The 17,798-nt window shown below is 39.0% G+C and overlaps 1 protein-coding gene across 2 annotated transcripts; it reads left to right on the forward strand.

Annotated features, from left to right (window-relative positions):
- The first annotated feature begins 239 nt into the window (after positions 1-239).
- Positions 240-10,465, forward strand: ube2nb (ubiquitin-conjugating enzyme E2Nb). Of its 2 annotated transcripts, XM_038739062.1 has the most exons (5): positions 240-389; positions 2,086-2,332; positions 3,694-3,834; positions 6,225-6,263; positions 7,792-10,465. In XM_038739062.1, exons 1-5 carry the CDS (start codon positions 360-362, stop codon positions 7,833-7,835), a joined length of 501 nt encoding a protein of 166 aa, XP_038594990.1. In that variant the 5' UTR covers positions 240-359; the 3' UTR covers positions 7,836-10,465. The 2 variants fall into 2 exon arrangements, with proteins under 2 accessions (XP_038594990.1, XP_038594991.1); XM_038739063.1 differs by lacking the exon at positions 6,225-6,263.
- The last annotated feature ends 7,333 nt before the right edge of the window (positions 10,466-17,798 follow it).

A 17,798-nucleotide genomic window follows, 5' to 3' on the forward strand; every position in this document is an offset into this window, starting at 1 on the left:
GCAATGATAACATTTAATTGTGTAAATAATATTCTTATATATTATTTTAGAGTTTAACAAATATGTTAAAGCTTGAAGGAAAAGTAAGTGAGAAAGAAAACTTTAGCTTTCATAATATAATAAGACACACCTAGCAGGACGGTTTAAACCGTGTTATACCTAAAATCTGATCAAAATTAAAAGTAGAAATAAGTAATTAGTAAATATATTTTTACATATCATCTTGCACACCAGCATATTTTCCTACGTCATTTGAAGCCACCGGAAGAGTGAGTTATCTGTCCCCGCCCCGACTGCTCAGTCAATCCAACCTGAAGAGAAGGCGAGTCCACGGCTAAAAATATAATAGCTAACACAAGATGGCCGGTTTGCCTCGTAGGATTATAAAGGTACACTTTAAACTTCACAGTGTATATATATTTTACTGAGCCTATGTGTGAGTATTGTAAAGAGTATTTAGGAAGAATATGGACGTAAAATAACTGCCATCCAACGTGTAGCCTGACGTTAGCGAGGTTAGCACAATTAGCTGTTATCTAGCTAGTTATCAAGCTAGCTCGCTGGTCCGTGTCTGCAAGTGTTTTGTTTTCCACTTCCGTTTACTTCCATCTGCGCTGATCTGTGGTTGATTTTTTTTTGTACGGGTAGATTAGTTGTCGTATATAAATTGTAGTTTTCACAACGCCGCGTTGCTTATTTGTAGTGTTAATCAACAAATTATGCCAATTTGTCTTAGTCGCCATATGAATGGATTCGCTAAGTAAGCTAGGCTAGCAGCTGTAGCGTTTGGTGATTGGTAACTAACTTACACATGTCTGGCTCTGGTGTGAAACGTTGCCCCAGTGGTTGCAAAACATTTAAATACTCGCATTAGAGCAAACATATTAGTAACGCGTCTTTTGTATAAAATGAAACGAAAAAATAGGCATACATTTAAGGCCTGTTGCGTTGCGGTGTCCTCCCTCAACCACACCGCAACTTCGCTGGGCCAGGCCCGGCAGTGGGCGCGATCTGCCTTTTCCGCCACATATAGCAGTCATGTCTCAGGTTTGACAGGTTTTCACAGCCAGTAACCTAACGTTGGTAAAAGTGAAAGCACTACCCTCCTTCCATTGTGAAAACCTACAGTTCGTTTTCTAATCACAACGTAGCTACGACCAGATTAAACCAGTTTCCTTTATGTTTACTGCAGATGTTTCGATGCACCTGCTCGATCAAATAACGAAATGTGGAAATAAATGTTGCACTTCCTCTTTTGATTTCCTTTGTCTATTGTAAGTGTAGCTCAATACTTAATTGATTTGCAATCAAACTCATAACTCTGCAAGTTCAATTTTGATTGTATAATTTTTTTAAACACCAGAGAACTGCAATCATGTGTTTACTGAATTTGTGTCCAAAAATTTATAGAATAATTTAGAGCTGAAAGAATCACACAGATTAATCGATTGACAGAAACTTAATTACCAACTGTTTTGATAATGGTTAATCATTTTATAGGTTACAGATTCCATATGTGAATAATTGCCTTATGTGATAAGAAATAGAATATATTTTAATATTTGGATATTAGGGCTGATAAAACAAGCAATTGGAAGACCTTACTTTGGGCTCTGGGAAATGTAAGATGGCAATTATTGATCACTTTTATATACCAAACAATTTGTCGATTAATTGAGGAAAAAACTTCTAATCTATATTGAAAATGTTAGTTGCTGCAACCCTGATTTAATTATTTTATTTTACACATTAGCAATTTACCGCAGTGGGTAGTTCTGTGTATGTTTGTAATCACTCAAACAGCCTAAGTCATTGTAGATTGTGTGAAAAGTGCTCTACCCCTCAGCTACCTTTTTAGTTTCTGTGTGTAAGGATAGCTTGTGGAATGTTGTTTTGTCTGTATGTGGGTGAGTTTGAAGGTGTGTGTGTGACTAAGCAGGGTGAAATTGTATGTCCTCATCCATTAAATACTTGAAAGTCTGTTGTCTGCTGACACCTCCACAGTCCTTCCTACAGCAGTTTTTTTTTCTTCTCAGAAATGTCAACAACCGTATTATGTATTTCTCATTCTGACCACACATTTAGGAGACACAGCGGTTGATGGCAGAGCCTGTTCCAGGGATCACGGCTACGCCTGATGAAGGGAATGCACGTTACTTCCATGTGGTCATTGCAGGGCCTCAAGACTCTCCTTTTGAAGGGGGCACATTTAAACTTGAACTATTTCTTCCAGAAGAGTATCCCATGGCAGCTCCCAAAGTGCGATTCATGACCAAAATCTACCACCCCAATGTTGACAAACTGGGAAGAATATGTTTAGACATTTTGAAAGGTAAGAAAACGTGATGGTATCAATTGAGTTAATATTCCCAATGTGTTAGCAAGCAGTTGCCCACTTAATATCACAAAGACAGACAGCTTCATCTGCATCCCACTGGAGCCTTCTTTCTGGCCATAGAACAAATTAAGTCCAGTACTTACTGGCATTTTATATAGAAATATTTTGTTTTTTAGCTGCTAGATGCATGTCTTTCATCACCAACCACCTATTTATGTTGTCTGCTGAACAGGTAGCAAACAGTAGGTTTGTCAAATGTATTGGAAATGACTGCGTAAAAGGTTAGATGTCAGGCTGCTAAGAGGCATTGAGAAGCTACCATACAGTCTAAATGTGTGCTGGGGAGCCCAAACAATGTTCCAACGGCATCTAAAAGCTGCACAGAGAAGTGCTGGGTGTTGATTCTCAGTGGCTTTGGTAGTACTTCCAACCCTTTCACATTACACAGAGCCATTTGATGTAGTGTTAATATAAACAATTACCTATACCCATCTATAAAAACATGACATTTTTATAGCCAAGATGCAGTTAATGTTCATATGGGGAAAATAGTAATTCTCATTAGCACTAATTACCTAGATTGTGACACAATCTAATATAAAGTGCACATTTTATTTGCTGTTAGGTTGGCTGCAGTGTATTGCATTCTCTCGATTTCAGTAATTCTCAACTATCAAATCGAACAAGTGGTGCAATACAGTTATGGGGACCTTACATCTGACTGACAGGCTGCCCAGGAAGTGCCAAGACTATTGCATATCATTAACACACGAAAAGTGTGAGTCATACAATCACAGATTTAGTTATTATCAAAGCAGAATGTGGTAAAAGATCAGACATTACATTTTTATAATATGAGCTTGCTGAAAAGCAGCTGGTCATATTTACAGAAATCAATCTTGTGGGACGAAGCGGCAGGAAGCAGATGTGATTACAACCATTAAATCAAGTTTTGAGGTAAACAAACTGAAGGTAATGTTTATTTGGCTAGAGCAGAACAGACAGCAGCAGAGGGGTTGCCAAACGTGTTCTAAAGTAGTAATAAAAACAACATTGAAACAGACTGGTATTTCTAGGCACTCCAATGTGCCCTTAAAGGGCTTCACAATTTTTATTTTTATTTGATTTACTAGAGCCAGAGATGTTTTCCATTATCATGTAGCCTTAGGATAAAGTGGATAAATCCCTGACTGGCTTCTACTCATCCATGATTATTGCTGCTCAGCTCTCTGTCACTGCCATGTTGTGGCTGCTTGGCCATCTGTACCCAATGTCGCATCACCCTGAAGTTTCCGCCATTTTGCAAATGTGTCCTTTTAAGTTGTTTGTCTCTTTCTGAACTTCCCTTCTTCCAGATAAATGGTCTCCAGCCCTGCAGATCCGTACAGTGTTGCTATCTATCCAGGCGTTATTAAGTGCTCCCAATCCAGACGATCCCCTGGCAAACGATGTCGCAGAGCAGTGGAAGAAAAACGAAAGCAATGCCATTGAGACAGGTGAGGATGAGATTCATTTTTTTTTATTCAACTCGTATAACTTACCCAGGATCATCTGTAATGAACTTTATTTAATAATAATAATAATATAATAATAATAATCTTTATTTGTAGAGCACTTTTCAAAAACAAGTTACATGTTTACAGTCCCTTCAGGATTTCTCAGGCCTTTTTAGTGATTGTTGCAGTCTATAAGGCCTGATTTTGCGGCAGCTGTTCTAAAAAAAAATAAAAAGAAGGCGATGAAAGTTGCAGTGTTTTTTTGCGATGAAATTGTAAAAGTAAAAAAGTGAAAACTGCAAAGGTAGATTATAGTTGAATCATTAAACAGTCCTTCCACGATTTTGGGGGCCTAACCCAAACCCTGCATATTTAAACCAGCTTACCTTGATTCTTTCAGCGCTTGCAATTGCCCGGGATGCAACAGCTTGTGTCACAGTGATTTGTCTCGTTTGACGTCCTCCATGTGTTTCTGCTACTCTCCACATATGTTTTGCGTAGGCAAAGTGTTTTTCAATAGATTATTTCCTTTTATGTTCGACCACAACACTGCACATTTTGCAATACAGTTTACCCCCACTGGTGTCTGGAAGAACCAGATACTGTTTTTCACGGTCCTATTTTTCTTTTGTCGGCAAATGTTAGATGTTTGTATCGCACGTGTCTGCTGTGTCTTGTAAATAAGGAAGTGACGAGCTGACATGACAACATTTTGCAGGAAACAGCGATGGTAGGTCAAATTTGCGGAAAAGTTGCGTTGATTGGTCAAAATTGCAAGTTGCACTGAATTTATAATGATTTGTTGAATTTGTGTTAATAGATGCGATTGCAAAATCCTGGAAGGACTGTATATTACCACTGCCTCAGCTGTCACTGCTAGAGCCCAACCGATATGGGATTTTTAAGTCCGATAACGATTTCGGTATTTGAGGATTTTCCCCATATTTTAAGAAACCGATAACATAAACAAAGATTATTCCTACAATTTATGTTGAGACCACACCAAGATACCATGACATAATGCAGTTTAAAAATCAAATTTATTGTTAGAAAAAGTACAGCTAAATATATTTAAGTTTTGATGAATAAGAGTCAAATGTATAAAAAACATTTTTAAAATATCAGATTTATTGTAAATTATAGCGTTCTACTACTAAAATGCACTGCTGAGCCTGGAGAGGGCAGTGAAAAACGGGAGGGTTAGCAAGTCTGGTCTCCATAGAGCAAAAGTCATGAGGGCTATTTTTATTATTATTTAAGTCATGTAATTGAAGTGACAAAAGACCAACTCATCGTGAACAATGAGCCACCAAAAGCTACTCTCTGTGGCAGACTGCGGTCAGCTGATGTTTTGTTCTGTGGTGCTGCAGTGTTTTGAACAGAGGAGCTGCAGCGCTCCCTCTGGTGGGCAAACTGTGCAACACTCATGACATGAGGGAAGGTCCTGACTGTTTTTCTTTTTTAATAGTCATATATCGGCTGTTATAAATGCCGATGCGGATATATCTACAGATACGACCCACATCTGCAAAACAATAAATCGGTCGGGCTCTAGTTACTGCAGCTGGTTAGTAGATGACAGCAAATCTTCAGCCTAATTCCAGACCTCTGAACTGCCACCACAATTTCAAATTTGGTTTAGTCGTGGTCTCATGATGCAAAACAACCCCATAAGCAACCTTTGTGGGTTGGGACCAGATTGACAACATAATCTGACTGTAAATACAAACAAATACAGCAGTAAACATGAATGAAATTGATTTTCAAAAAGAGATCTGACTGAGGTAACGGCTCTCAAATCTCCCAGTCTGTAGACAGACCCGTCTTGTCATTCTTCATGAGTCTTCTGTTCGTGAAGCTTGACTTTTTTTGCTGTCATTCAACTATCTAGTGCCATGTCTGAGATTGGTTTTCACCTTATTACATCTCGTCTCTGTTTTAATCAAAACCTCATTCAAATCAATGAACCAGAACTTAATCTAAATGTGTTTACTTGTCAGTTTAACATTCAATGTTGCAGTGTTTCTGTGCGTTCAGAAACACGCCATATTGTTTTGGATGTAGGTCTGCATTATGCTTTGAGCTGTCAATGGTTTCTTCAATTAATTGATTATTTCTATAGCCTATTAACAATCAAACAGTGAAGAATGTCCATCAGCAATTAGAATATGTCAACTTGGGCTTTGGAAAACTATTTTCTGGGAATTTAAAGACCTACTCATTAGTTAATTAACTAAATGATTAACTGACAAATTGTTTTGGTTTCATTTTACTTTAGGCTGCCTATTCTGGGAGTTTGTTTGATCAAAGCTATCTGTGTACACTTAGACTCCTGCACCATATCCCCCTCAAACCCTCCACCACCATTTTGTCTCTCTCTCTTCCCCCAGCCCGAGCATGGACCAGGCGATACGCAGGCATCATTACGTGTAGTATTCCATCATAACATTTATGTTTGTAATTGGTATTGTACAATTGGTGTTTACTGACTTGTCCTGACCTTTTTTCTTGGGCTTTCTGTTCACAAAGCTTGACTTTTTGCTGCCATTTAACTATCCATTGCTACGTCTGTTTGTCAAAGACCACATGAGATTGGCTTTCTTATATCTCATGCAAATGCTCTGTTAGCAGAACTTTGTTGAAGCAATGAACCAAAACATAATCTAAATGTGTTTCCTTGTGACTCTAACGTTCATCAGGACTCAGTGCTACAGTTTCGCTGTGCACGTAGGAGTACGCCTAACTGTTTAGGATTTAGGGCTGCATAATGCTTTTAACCAGTCATTGATTTTTGTTTCTTCAATTAAGCTATAATTTTTTTACCTTTTCAAAGCCTAGAAATAGTGGAAAATATCCATCACAATCTCTCAGAGCCCACTGTGATATCTTCACATTGCTTGTTTTGTTTGAATAACTGTCCAAAACTCAAGATATTCAAGTTAGAATGATATAAAACATAAAAAACCAGCAAACCCTCAGATAGAGATTAGTAATCGTTATGAAATGAGGCTCATACCATTTAGCCGATATGGGGGTGCTCAACATCTGATTTTACACAGAACTACCGTTTTTCTCCCAATAAGTTAATATTCAGCCTATTACAATATACATTTCAACTTATGCTGTAAATAAACATGGGAAAAGAAAGAAGCTTTTACTAAAGGTTGTTTGTGGGAAATAATCCAAAATTCTAAGTTTAACCCTTAAGGTAGAGTGGTCAGGGAGCATGTGCAGACGTAGTGTGTGTGTGTGTGTGTGTGTGAAAATGTTTAGTGGCAGGAGGGGAACATTTGCTGAAGAGACGCAGCCCCAGCTTCACTGGTGTTGTGCCAATTTGTCCGCACCTCGCGGGACATTGGGATCATTTACCACCATTGACGAACCACACAAGGAATATTATACCGTTTTTAAACAGTGCTTGAAATAGACCCATGAGGAACCGCGACGTGCATGCAGTTGTTGGCTGCACTGCACGCATGCAAAACTCTGCACAAGACCCGTGAATGGCAACGGAATACACTTCCACACACATACACTAGGTTTTGAACTGCTAGTGAAACAAAACGAGTAATTTGAATGTCAGCTCGTGCTTCGGAGAACAATTTTCAGAGAATTAAAAGACCAAGTCATCAGTCCATTAATCGAGAAAATAATTGGCAGATAATTGTGAATGAAATAATCCTTAGTTGCTGCTAGCTGAAACCAACAAAACCGTGGCATGTTTGCTTGATAAACTTTTTAAACCAATTAATCAATCATCAAAATTGTTGATGATTCATTCTCTGTTGACTAACTGATTGTTTTGTATTTGGAAATACTGGGACGTTTCAGTTACTTTAGGCCGCCTGTTGTTGTGGGAGTTTGTGCATCTGTGTAGACTCTGCAACACTTTCCTTATCCACGCTCCCCCCCCCCCCCCCCCCCCCCCCCCATTTTATCTCTCTCTCTCTCCTGCAGCCCGAGCATGGACCAGGCTCTACGCGGGCAACACTGAAGTATAGAAGAAGAGAGACGATGCGTCTGAATGTGATCCACAAAATGTACTCCTATACTGTCAACATTTGAATTTACCGGACACAAAAAAAAGAGAAAAAAAAAAAAGATTATAAGTCCAAATCTATTTGAAAGAAATGACAAGATTTTCTGCTGCAGACCTCTGGGTGACTTATTTTCCTCTCTAAGATGCGTTAAGTGTGTGTTAGCCTTTCTTTTCTTTTTCTTTCCTGTGTTGCTATTTAAATGCATGGGCAGAGAATGACACCCTCCCCGCGACAGTCTTAAAAATAACATGCAATATGTTTTCTGAACTAGGCACATACTGGTACGTTTGCATATATATATTTATATGCATTAAAGCTGTTCTTTTAACACATGCATTACTTGTCAACACATCTGTATGTCTTTTGTGAGATATGACATGTTCTGTTATTTAAGCACAGAGTGTACAGTGCCCCCATTCCCACCCACCATTACTAGTAAGAATGAAGTTTTCTCTTTACTCTTTCTAGGAAGTATGGGTTTTAGGAAAATAGCCCACACATGCAACAAGAAGGTTAGTTGGATTTCCACTCCTGCGTGTCTGTGCATACCAACCCGTTACAACACTGAATGTTAAGTTGGTGTTGCAGCTACTTCATCATCTCAAGAGCACATGAGGCACTTAATACTGAGAGCAGAGGGGAAACTCTTAAGTGTTTTCATCGCGCAGCAAAGACTATCTTAATTTTAAAATTGGACATCAAAGCGTGTCTATGTGAAGGGGGTCCCACACAGGAAGTACTTCCTCAAACCTGCTCTATTATCCCACATAAACCATCGAAAAAGACACTTTCTGTAACTGTAGCGCAAATAAAGTGACATTTTGAAGAATTGGATGATGAAAATTCAGAGGTAGTCATCCACAGAGAACTGAGGGGGGTTCATTCCTACATTTTTACTATAAAATAAATTTAGAAGCGAGACACTGAAGGTTGCTGTGTACCGGCCAAATTATCCGGTAGAGGACACTGCTGAAGAGCCACGACTAACATTTAAGCATTTGGCAGATGAAATTTCATCTCTTCATTATTGACATGTTAACATTGGTCTTAGGTTGGCATAACTATTGTGCGGCGACGATCCCAATTAGGTGAGGATTGTGCTTCTAATAATCCAAAATTTAATGATTTAATGTCATGTTTTGTTCTATCAGTTCGTCTTGTTTCTGCAGCAGTATGACTATTTTTTTTTTTTTTTTTTTTGCCGCATCGTAAAAAAAAGTTTCTACACTTTGTTCTCAGATACTGCCTGTGTAATGTTTCATTCACCCATGGGTTTTCTCACATCTGTACATGTTCCAGTAAAAATCTTCTTTTCAAACCCTGATGGACAGTTTGGGGAGGGTGAGCAGGTTCTTTCTACACACTTAAAAAAAACTAAAAACAAAAATACATTGCCAACACATTCAGAAAGGTAGAATGACGCAAGTTCTTTGTGTTGAAAAGGAGCCTTATGCATGTTATAGCAGACTACTAAAATGTGTTGAAAATGTTTTTTTCTAATTTTTATTAAGGGTGTAGGACATTGGGCTGTTTTTGTTTTTATTTTCCTTTAACTGTCTGTCCATGCTATCTATGTTGCCTCTTCTCTATTTTTCTTTTCAGTGTTACTTCATTTAAAAAAAAGAAAGAAAAAAAAAAGAAAGAAATGTACCATAATCAAACTGGTATTGGGACATTTCCAAACTAGTATTCTTCAGGGCGTTTATGAGAGTTGGGAGGTTGAGTTCTCTTTAAAGGGAAAGTTGAGGCTTTTTTTTTTTTTTTTTTAAAGGTTTTGTCAATTACAAAGTTGTTTTTCACCTTTTTTTTTTTATGAGTTGGTCTTAACCTGCTTTTGCTCTTTCTATGATACTGAACTGTGATGATTATGCAAGTGAATTTAGTTGATTGGGTCATTGTGGTAGCAGGAAAAAAAAGAGTGATATTGCAAATAAAACGTATTCAAGATTAAAGGACCTTACCGTGCTATTACAGATTTTCTATTGGCTCCAAATTGCACGCATTGAAACCTTGTGTCAAATTCTACATTGGGATTTGTTGTTGACGAAGACTTCTAAAAGTCCTTAATATTTCCTTTTTTAAAAGATGCTGCGTTTATGGGTTAGAGGGATCAGTGTGACATATCGTGGCTTGAAAGGCTCACCGTCTCCATCACTTTAAACCCTCCGTGGACTGAGGACTGTAAGGTTATATTGTAGTAAAACATTTTGTTAAGCGTTGTCTTATTTTATCTTTTCTTGCTCTCCGTTGGATTATCGCAGGCTTGGTGTCGCGTAGATTTGTTTGTGGCCCGTCCTCACCCAGAATTAACTGTTTTGAACCGCTTCATTTACTCAAGTCTGGAAGATGGAGCACGGCTTAAACACCTAGTTAATTTATTGTTTCCCTAAGGGACTTGTCAGTAATCTATACCAAGAAACAGTCACTGATTGGATTTTTTAAACATCTAGATCAAAATACGGAAAGACCCAACTCTGAGTGATTAATCAGCTCCCCCTGTGTAAAACAAGAAGAGTTCTGTCAGTAACTTCAGTACATTTGCATACATGGCTCTTCAAATACTCTGTAAATAAACTGAGTTGAGTAAGTAAGTAGAGGCTCGTCTGGTTTATGTTGTGTGAAGTCTGGGTTCCCCTAAAGGAGGAAGGTTCAGCTCAGATTTAATGTATGGGTGTAAGGGTGATGATGGTGCTTTGAACTTCATACATTTACACTCACCTAAAGGATTATTAGGAACACCTGTTCAGTTTCTCATTAATGCAATTATCTAATCAACCAATCACATGGCAGTTGCTTCAATGCATTTAGGGGTGTGGTCCTGGTCAAGACAATCTCCTGAACTCCAAACTGAATGTCAGAATGGGAAAGAAAGGTGATTTAAGCAATTTTGAGCGTGGCATGGTTGTTGGTGCCAGACGGGCCGGTCTGAGTATTTCACAATCTGCTCAGTTACTGGGATTTTCACGCACAACCATTTCTAGGGTTTACAAAGAATGGTGTGAAAAGGGAAAAACATCCAGTATGCGGCAGTCCTGTGGGCGAAAATGCCTTGTTGATGCTAGAGGTCAGAGGAGAATGGGCCGACTGATTCAAGCTGATAGAAGAGCAACTTTGACTGAAATAACCACTCGTTACAACCGAGGTATGCAGCAAAGCATTTGTGAAGCCACAACACGCACAACCTTGAGGCGGATGGGCTACAACAGCAGAAGACCCCACCGGGTACCACTCATCTCCACTACAAATAGGAAAAAGAGGCTACAATTTGCAAGAGCTCACCAAAATCGGACAGTTGAAGACTGGAAAAATGTTGCCTGGTCTGATGAGTCTTGATTTCTGTTGAGACATTCAGATGGTAGAGTCAGAATTTGGCGTAAACAGAATGAGAACATGGATCCATCATGCCTTGTTACCACTGTGCAGGCTGGTGGTGGTGGTGTAATGGTGTGGGGGATGTATTCTTGGCACACTTTAGGCCCCTTAGTGCCAATTGGGCATCGTTTAAATGCCACGGCCTACCTGAGCATTGTTTCTGACCATGTCCATCCCTTTATGGCCACCATGTACCCTCCGCTACTTCCAGCAGGATAATGCACCATGTCACAAAGCTCGAATTATTTCAAATTGGTTTCTTGAACATGACAATGAGTTCACTGTACTAAAATGGCCCCCACAGTCACCAGATCTCAACCCAATAGAGCATCTTTGGGATGTGGTGGAACGGGAGCTTCGTGCCCTGGATGTGCATCCCACAAATCTCCATCAACTGCAAGATGCTGTCCTATCAATATGGGACAACATTTCTAAAGAATGTTTTCAGCACCTTGTTGAATCAATGCCATGTAGAATTAAGGCAGTTCTGAAGGCGAAAGGGGGTCAAACACAGTATTAGTATGGTGTTCCTAATAATCCTTTAGGTGAGTGTATGTCTCATGGGAATTTGTGCTGTGAGAATGCATCTTTAATGCATTTCTATCGCAGCCCAAAGAATCTGCTTTGAGGTATCTGGGGTGTTGGTTGTTCAGTCAAACCTTAATCAGAGCCACACATCCATAAAATGTTTGTTTTTCGCATGGATGGTTTGAAGTTGTGAAATATCCCTGAGACTGCCCCACAGTGACCAAAAAAAAAACCTAAATTCCATCTTTACCAGATGTAGGACTGTTCATGTCCAGCTGAGGGAGGCATTGAAGCTTTAACTGTAGTGAGTCTCACAAAACGCACTAATTCAGACCAATACATTTTCGTGGCTTTAAACCAAATTTTCATTACAGAACATTCTGTGATGTCTCTGTGTAGTGTATACATGAAAAAAATCAGGATACAATGTTCAGTAGTATTAAATTGCAACATTAAGTATTCAGTTGCTTATAAAAGTTTAATAATTCTTTGCTTCCATGAGAGAAAATCACAGGTAAATCTGCTTTTCCTAATGATGACTGTGTATGAACTGGATCACCTTATTGAATGTAGTCGTTATTGATGTTAGGATAATTACAATAATGTCCAAGGTGTGTGCTGTGAAAAAGGTTTGTGGGCAACAAACTCCTTCTCCTGCAGTTCCATAGAATTTCACAAGATGGTGGTGCAAACAAAGTTGACCAAAACCAGAGAATGTCACCTTTCGGTTGCTAGTACTGAGGTACCTCATTAGAGTATAGGGTTTTCTGACAGCTTACATGCTTTGGAATGTGTTCCCCCCTCACGGTTCACATTCATTTCTGCTAGGTGTCTCTAAATAACATCTTCTCAGAAGTTATCCAATGAAGTCACAGGTAGGCTATTTGTCAAATCAAGGTACAAGGTTGTTTATTAGTCATACAGCATAAGGCTGCATAACGAAACGAATTTTGTAGTTCCTTTGTCCTACACACACACACACCATATAACTAAGTATAGGCCTATATTAAAATATTGGCAATAAAGCTGGGAAAAAAACAGATAAAAAACAAAAGTGTACCGAAGTTTGAAGGAGCTACTGGCTGCTGCTTTTACAAGTGCTGCCGGTTGCCATAGCAAGATGATACCTGAGCAAATACAATCTATATAGTCTGTGTCAAAGGTTTTGTCCCCTCTTTACCACAGTGGAGGGACCTGCCCTGGATGCCCATGTTTCCTCACCATAAACAAGGGTTTTATAATATTTTATGATCATGGCTTGGTTTATAGGACTACAGTGAGTCATTCAAGCTGGTATGCGGCTCTTCTTTGAGTGGAGCTGCAAGAAATAATCCCCCCTCCTCTGAAATATCTGCCAAAACATTAACTAGTCTCAGAGGCTGTCCTCTCTGGGAAGGGCATGTTATGGCACTGTCTATCCTAAGACAATCTCTGGTTAACTTGATATTTTTAAGTCTTAGTCAGTCGATATAACTTGACACATTTGATATTTATAAACATGAGCTCATATGTGAGCCACTGCTGGCACGAAAACAGTGATTTCGCGGTCTTATCTCTTAACATGGTTAACCAAGACTGCAATTTGTAAGTTATCTATTCAGACTTAATATGGGCTCTGCTTTTATCTCAAGTTCGATTGGCCTTTTCAACACGTGACTGTAGAACAAGAGACAAGAAGCATGAGATGCTTACTTTAGAGTAGGATTTGGAGTGTTTCTCCAAAAGCTGGGCTGTAGCCAGGATTTTGGAAATACTGAGGCCAAGTCCCCCCAACACAACAACCTCCCTAAATTATTTTTCCCGATGTAAACTGCATATGAAAAATCAAAATGTAATTCCAAGGTTACTCTCTTTTTAATAAGTAAAATGCCATTACTGTCATGGCACGGTCATGTTATACCTTAAAACAAACAGACATTGATGCTGAAACACATCAGAGTTTGTTCCAAGGTCTAACAAAACTAAGAAGCTGATCATTGATTTCCGGAAACAGGAGATAGAGACACGCACTCCTGTCTACAGGTGCTGGTCATATAATAATAATATTAGATTTATTTCAGTAATTCATTCAAAAAGTGAAACTTGGATAATGTATTCATTCATTCCACACAGACTGAAATATTTCAAGTGTTCATTCCTTTTAATTTTGATGATTATAACTGACAACTAATGTGAAGAGGAAGATGTGATACTCCAGACCCAACAATGCAGAAGAGCTGAAGGCCACTATCAGAGCAACCTGGGCTCATAACACCTGAGCAGTGCCACAGACTGATGGACTCCATGCCACGCCGCATTGCTGCAGTAATTCAGGCAAAAGGAGCCCCAACTAAGTATTGAGTGCTGTACATGCTCATACTTTTCATGTTCATACTTTTCAGGTGGCCAACATTTCTAAAAATCCTTTTTTTGGATTGGTCTTAAGTAATATTCTAATTTACTGAATTTGGGATTTTCATTAGTTGTCAGTTTTAATCATCACAATTAAATGAAATAAACATTTGAAATATATCAGCCTGTGTATAATGAATAAATATAATATCCAAGTTTCACTTTTTGTTTGGAATTACTGAAATAAATCAACTTTTTGATGATATTCTAATTATATGAGCAGCACCTGTATATCAGTGGAGCTGAGGTGGAGCAGGTGAACAGTTTCAGGTTTCTGTGAATCAGCATCACAGAGAACCTGACATGGTCATCCCACATCTCCATGCTGGTGAAGAGAGTTCAGAAACGCCTGTATTTCTTGAGGAAGCTTAAGAAGGCCAAATTCCCACACCAAGTTCTTGTCAGCTTTTACAGAGGAGCAATAGAAAGCATCCTGACTGGAAACATCACAAACTGGCATGGGATGTGCACAGCCCAGGAACGGGGAGCTCTGCAGCGGGTGATTCAAACTGCTCAGAAGATCATTGGTACCCTTCTCCTAAGCATTGGTGATATCGGTGAGGTGAGTTGCCTACAGAGTCCAAAGGATACTAAAGGACAGTACCCACCCAGCCACAGCCTGTTAACCCTGCTGCCTTCTGGGAAGAGCTATAGAAGTTTCAGCTGCTGCACCACCAGCCTTTCCCCCCAAGCAATCAGGCTCTTAAACTCAAATTCATCCTCAGCACTGCTCCATTGATCATTGAATATTGTTTATTTGTGTTTACCATTTTTATAATTGTTTCTGTATTAATGTATATTGTCTGCTATGTAGCAGAAGGGAGTTACTAATCTCAATTTCTTTATATAACCTGTTATACTGTGACAATAAATGTACCTACCTACCTAACATGACCATGCCATGATTTTAAAAGCAAAATGAATTCTTCCTGTCTTTCTGTGGAGCATGTGGTTAATTCACGACCTGTTTTTTAAGATTGGCGAATGCAAAATGAAGAAAGTACTTGATCAACTCAGTAACTTATTTGGCATTTGTAAGCAGTAAACAATTAATGGCTTATAACTCTATAATGTAGTTATGTAATGTTGTTGTTAATGTTGGGAGTATTTCTTGGCTGGGAGTAGTAACTCCCTGGAGTTTTCGCTGATAGTAGTCCAGCACATAAGCCCCTGTAAAATATAACATTGTCATAAATAAACAACATATAACGTGCCAACCATAGACTGTATTAAACAGGTGTCAACCAGTGAACTTTAGAGGCGGTAAGCTAAGCCTTTGGGTAAGCTAACCGCCCACTAGTTGTAGCCTCATATTTAATGGACAGCTATAAAATTGCAGGCATTGCAAGCAAGTCAACATGGAGTTGAAATGAACAAAACTACACATTGCTCCTTATTTGAGAATGGATTGCCAACATTTTGGGGATTCAATGCCTTTTTATGTTGACACATTTGTCCGACCTCCCATACAGTGTCATTTATCATGCAAATATATGACAATACAGAGCTACAACTACAGTGATTACTGCCACACATGACGTGGAGCCATGCAGCACCCTAAACATAGCCCTGCTCCTCTGACAGGGCAGATCATCTCTCGCAGTGATTGCTGACTGCAAGAGAAAACACTCTCGTCACGTCAGTTTGGGTTGAACCGCCAAGTTGACAACACACATCCAGTTTTGGCTGTCGCGTGTCAATCGCATCAGCACTTATTTGAAGCCTGACACTTATGTTAGTGTCAGTAGTTGTGTTTTTTGAAGTCTAGAACGTGTTGAAATGGTCTGTTTGTTATGAGAGCTGATGGTTGTACTATCATGCATACACTAAAAGAATAATTCAAATCAGTTTATTTATATGGCGCCAATTCATAACAGAAGTTCTCTCATTGCACTTTTCATATAGAGCAGGTCTAGACTGTACTCTTACCACCACGAGCAAGCACTTGGCAACAGCAGTAAGGAAAGTCTCCCTTTTAGAGGGGGGGCGCGCCCAATGCAAGAGACACAGAAATACAAAACAACAGTACCAGTGGAAGTGATACAGACATACAATGAGCTCTTTAAGATAAGATGGTGCCGGACCAGTAAGGGCTTTGAAGGTGAGGAGAATGATTTTAAATTATATTCCGGATTTTAGAGGGAACCAGTGCAGAGAAGCTGAAACAGGAGAAATATGATCTCTTTAGTTCTAGATCATCTGGAGAGTCTTAGGGTGGGTTCACACCTAAAAGTCCAGGTACTGAATAAAACCAATGTGAGGATGATACATTTATTCAATTTTCCAACTGGTCCATTCCGGTTTACCTTCACAAAGGCAAAACTCAAATGCACAAATTTTCAGGTGGCCGGACTCAACAACTCAAATGATTTTTGTAGTGTTACATAGGTAGTAGGCAGTCCTTTATGCTTGTTTTATGTTCGAGTTAAAGGACATATCCTGATCAAATATAACTCTGAGGGTAACTATATATTTAGATAATGTGTGTCAGAGGTGTTTGGGGCAAAATACAATAACTCCAGTTTTGTCTGAGTTGAACATCAGAACAATGCAGGTCATCTGGATTTTATCATTCTTAAGGCATGCTTGAAGTTTAGCTATAGCTGATTGGTTTCATCTGGCTGAATTATTAGATATAACTGAGTGTCATCTGCATAAGAATAAACATGTTTCCTGATTATATTGTCTAAGGGAAGCATGTATGAGGTGGATAGGATTGGTCCAAGCACAGAACCTTGTGAAACTCCATGACTAACTTCAGCGTGAATGAAGTATTCACTGTTAACATGTGCAAACTGGAATCAGTCTGATAAATAGAACTTACACCAGCTTAGATCTGTTCCTTTAATGCCAATTAAATGTTCTCTGTAAATGATATGATGGTTAATGATGTCAAGTGCAGCACTAAGATCTGAGTAAAAGTACAAAGACAAGTCTACTGCAATTAGTAAGTCATTTGTAATTTTCACAAGTTTCATCTGTGCTATGATGCACTCTAAATCCTGACTAAAAGTCCTCAAATAAACTATTGTTCGGAAGTCACACAACTGATTGGTGACTGCTTTCTCAAGGATCTTAGAGAGGTAGGGAAGGTTAGATATAGGACCATAGCTGGCTAAAACCCCTGGATCAGGAATAGGCTTTTTACAGTTTTTCTCGATTGCTTTAACACATTTTTTGAATTGATGCCTCCTTTTCTCAAAAATCTAAACACAAATCCATAACTTCTCAGCCAATCCCCCGAACTTCTTATTTCCAGGTGAAAATGAAGCTCTCCACTCAAAACCATTCAATCTTGCTGAAAAAGCAAACTTTGCCCTTAGACATGACACACAAGACCTCAAAAACACACACACTACCACACAGTCTTCACACACTAGTGAGATAAATTCAAAACAATACTACAAAAAACAGTTATTAGTAATGTTGCTTGTACACGGTGAACTCAACACTTCATGTACTGTACAGTACAATACATCAAACAACTAAAATATGATTCTGACCCAGCATCTAGTCTTTGGTCTGGGACAAGCCAGAGAATCTCATCCTCCACCACATCCTCCTCCTCCACCTCTTCCTCCTCTCCCTACTCGTCCTCCAACTCCTACTCTTCCTCTTCCTTCAGCTTTTCCT

Source organism: Micropterus salmoides, unplaced genomic scaffold, assembly GCF_014851395.1.
Source record: "Micropterus salmoides isolate LMB-PRFRI ecotype aquatic unplaced genomic scaffold, ASM1485139v1 Ms_hic_scaffold_23, whole genome shotgun sequence".
In the NCBI taxonomy this organism is placed as follows: Eukaryota; Metazoa; Chordata; class Actinopteri; order Centrarchiformes; family Centrarchidae; genus Micropterus; species Micropterus salmoides.

What these genes read in the sequence shown, in the direction of transcription:
- ube2nb (XM_038739062.1), top strand. Translation starts at nt 360, where the DNA reads ATGGCCGGTTTGCCTCGTAGGATTATAAAG. An exon ending in AAGCAATGCCATTGAGACAG is followed by an intron (nt 3,835 to 6,224) that starts GTGAGGATGAGA and finishes CTCTTCCCCCAG; the next exon opens with CCCGAGCATGGACCAGGCGA. An exon ending in ATACGCAGGCATCATTACGT is followed by an intron (nt 6,264 to 7,791) that starts GTAGTATTCCAT and finishes TCTCTCCTGCAG; the next exon opens with CCCGAGCATGGACCAGGCTC.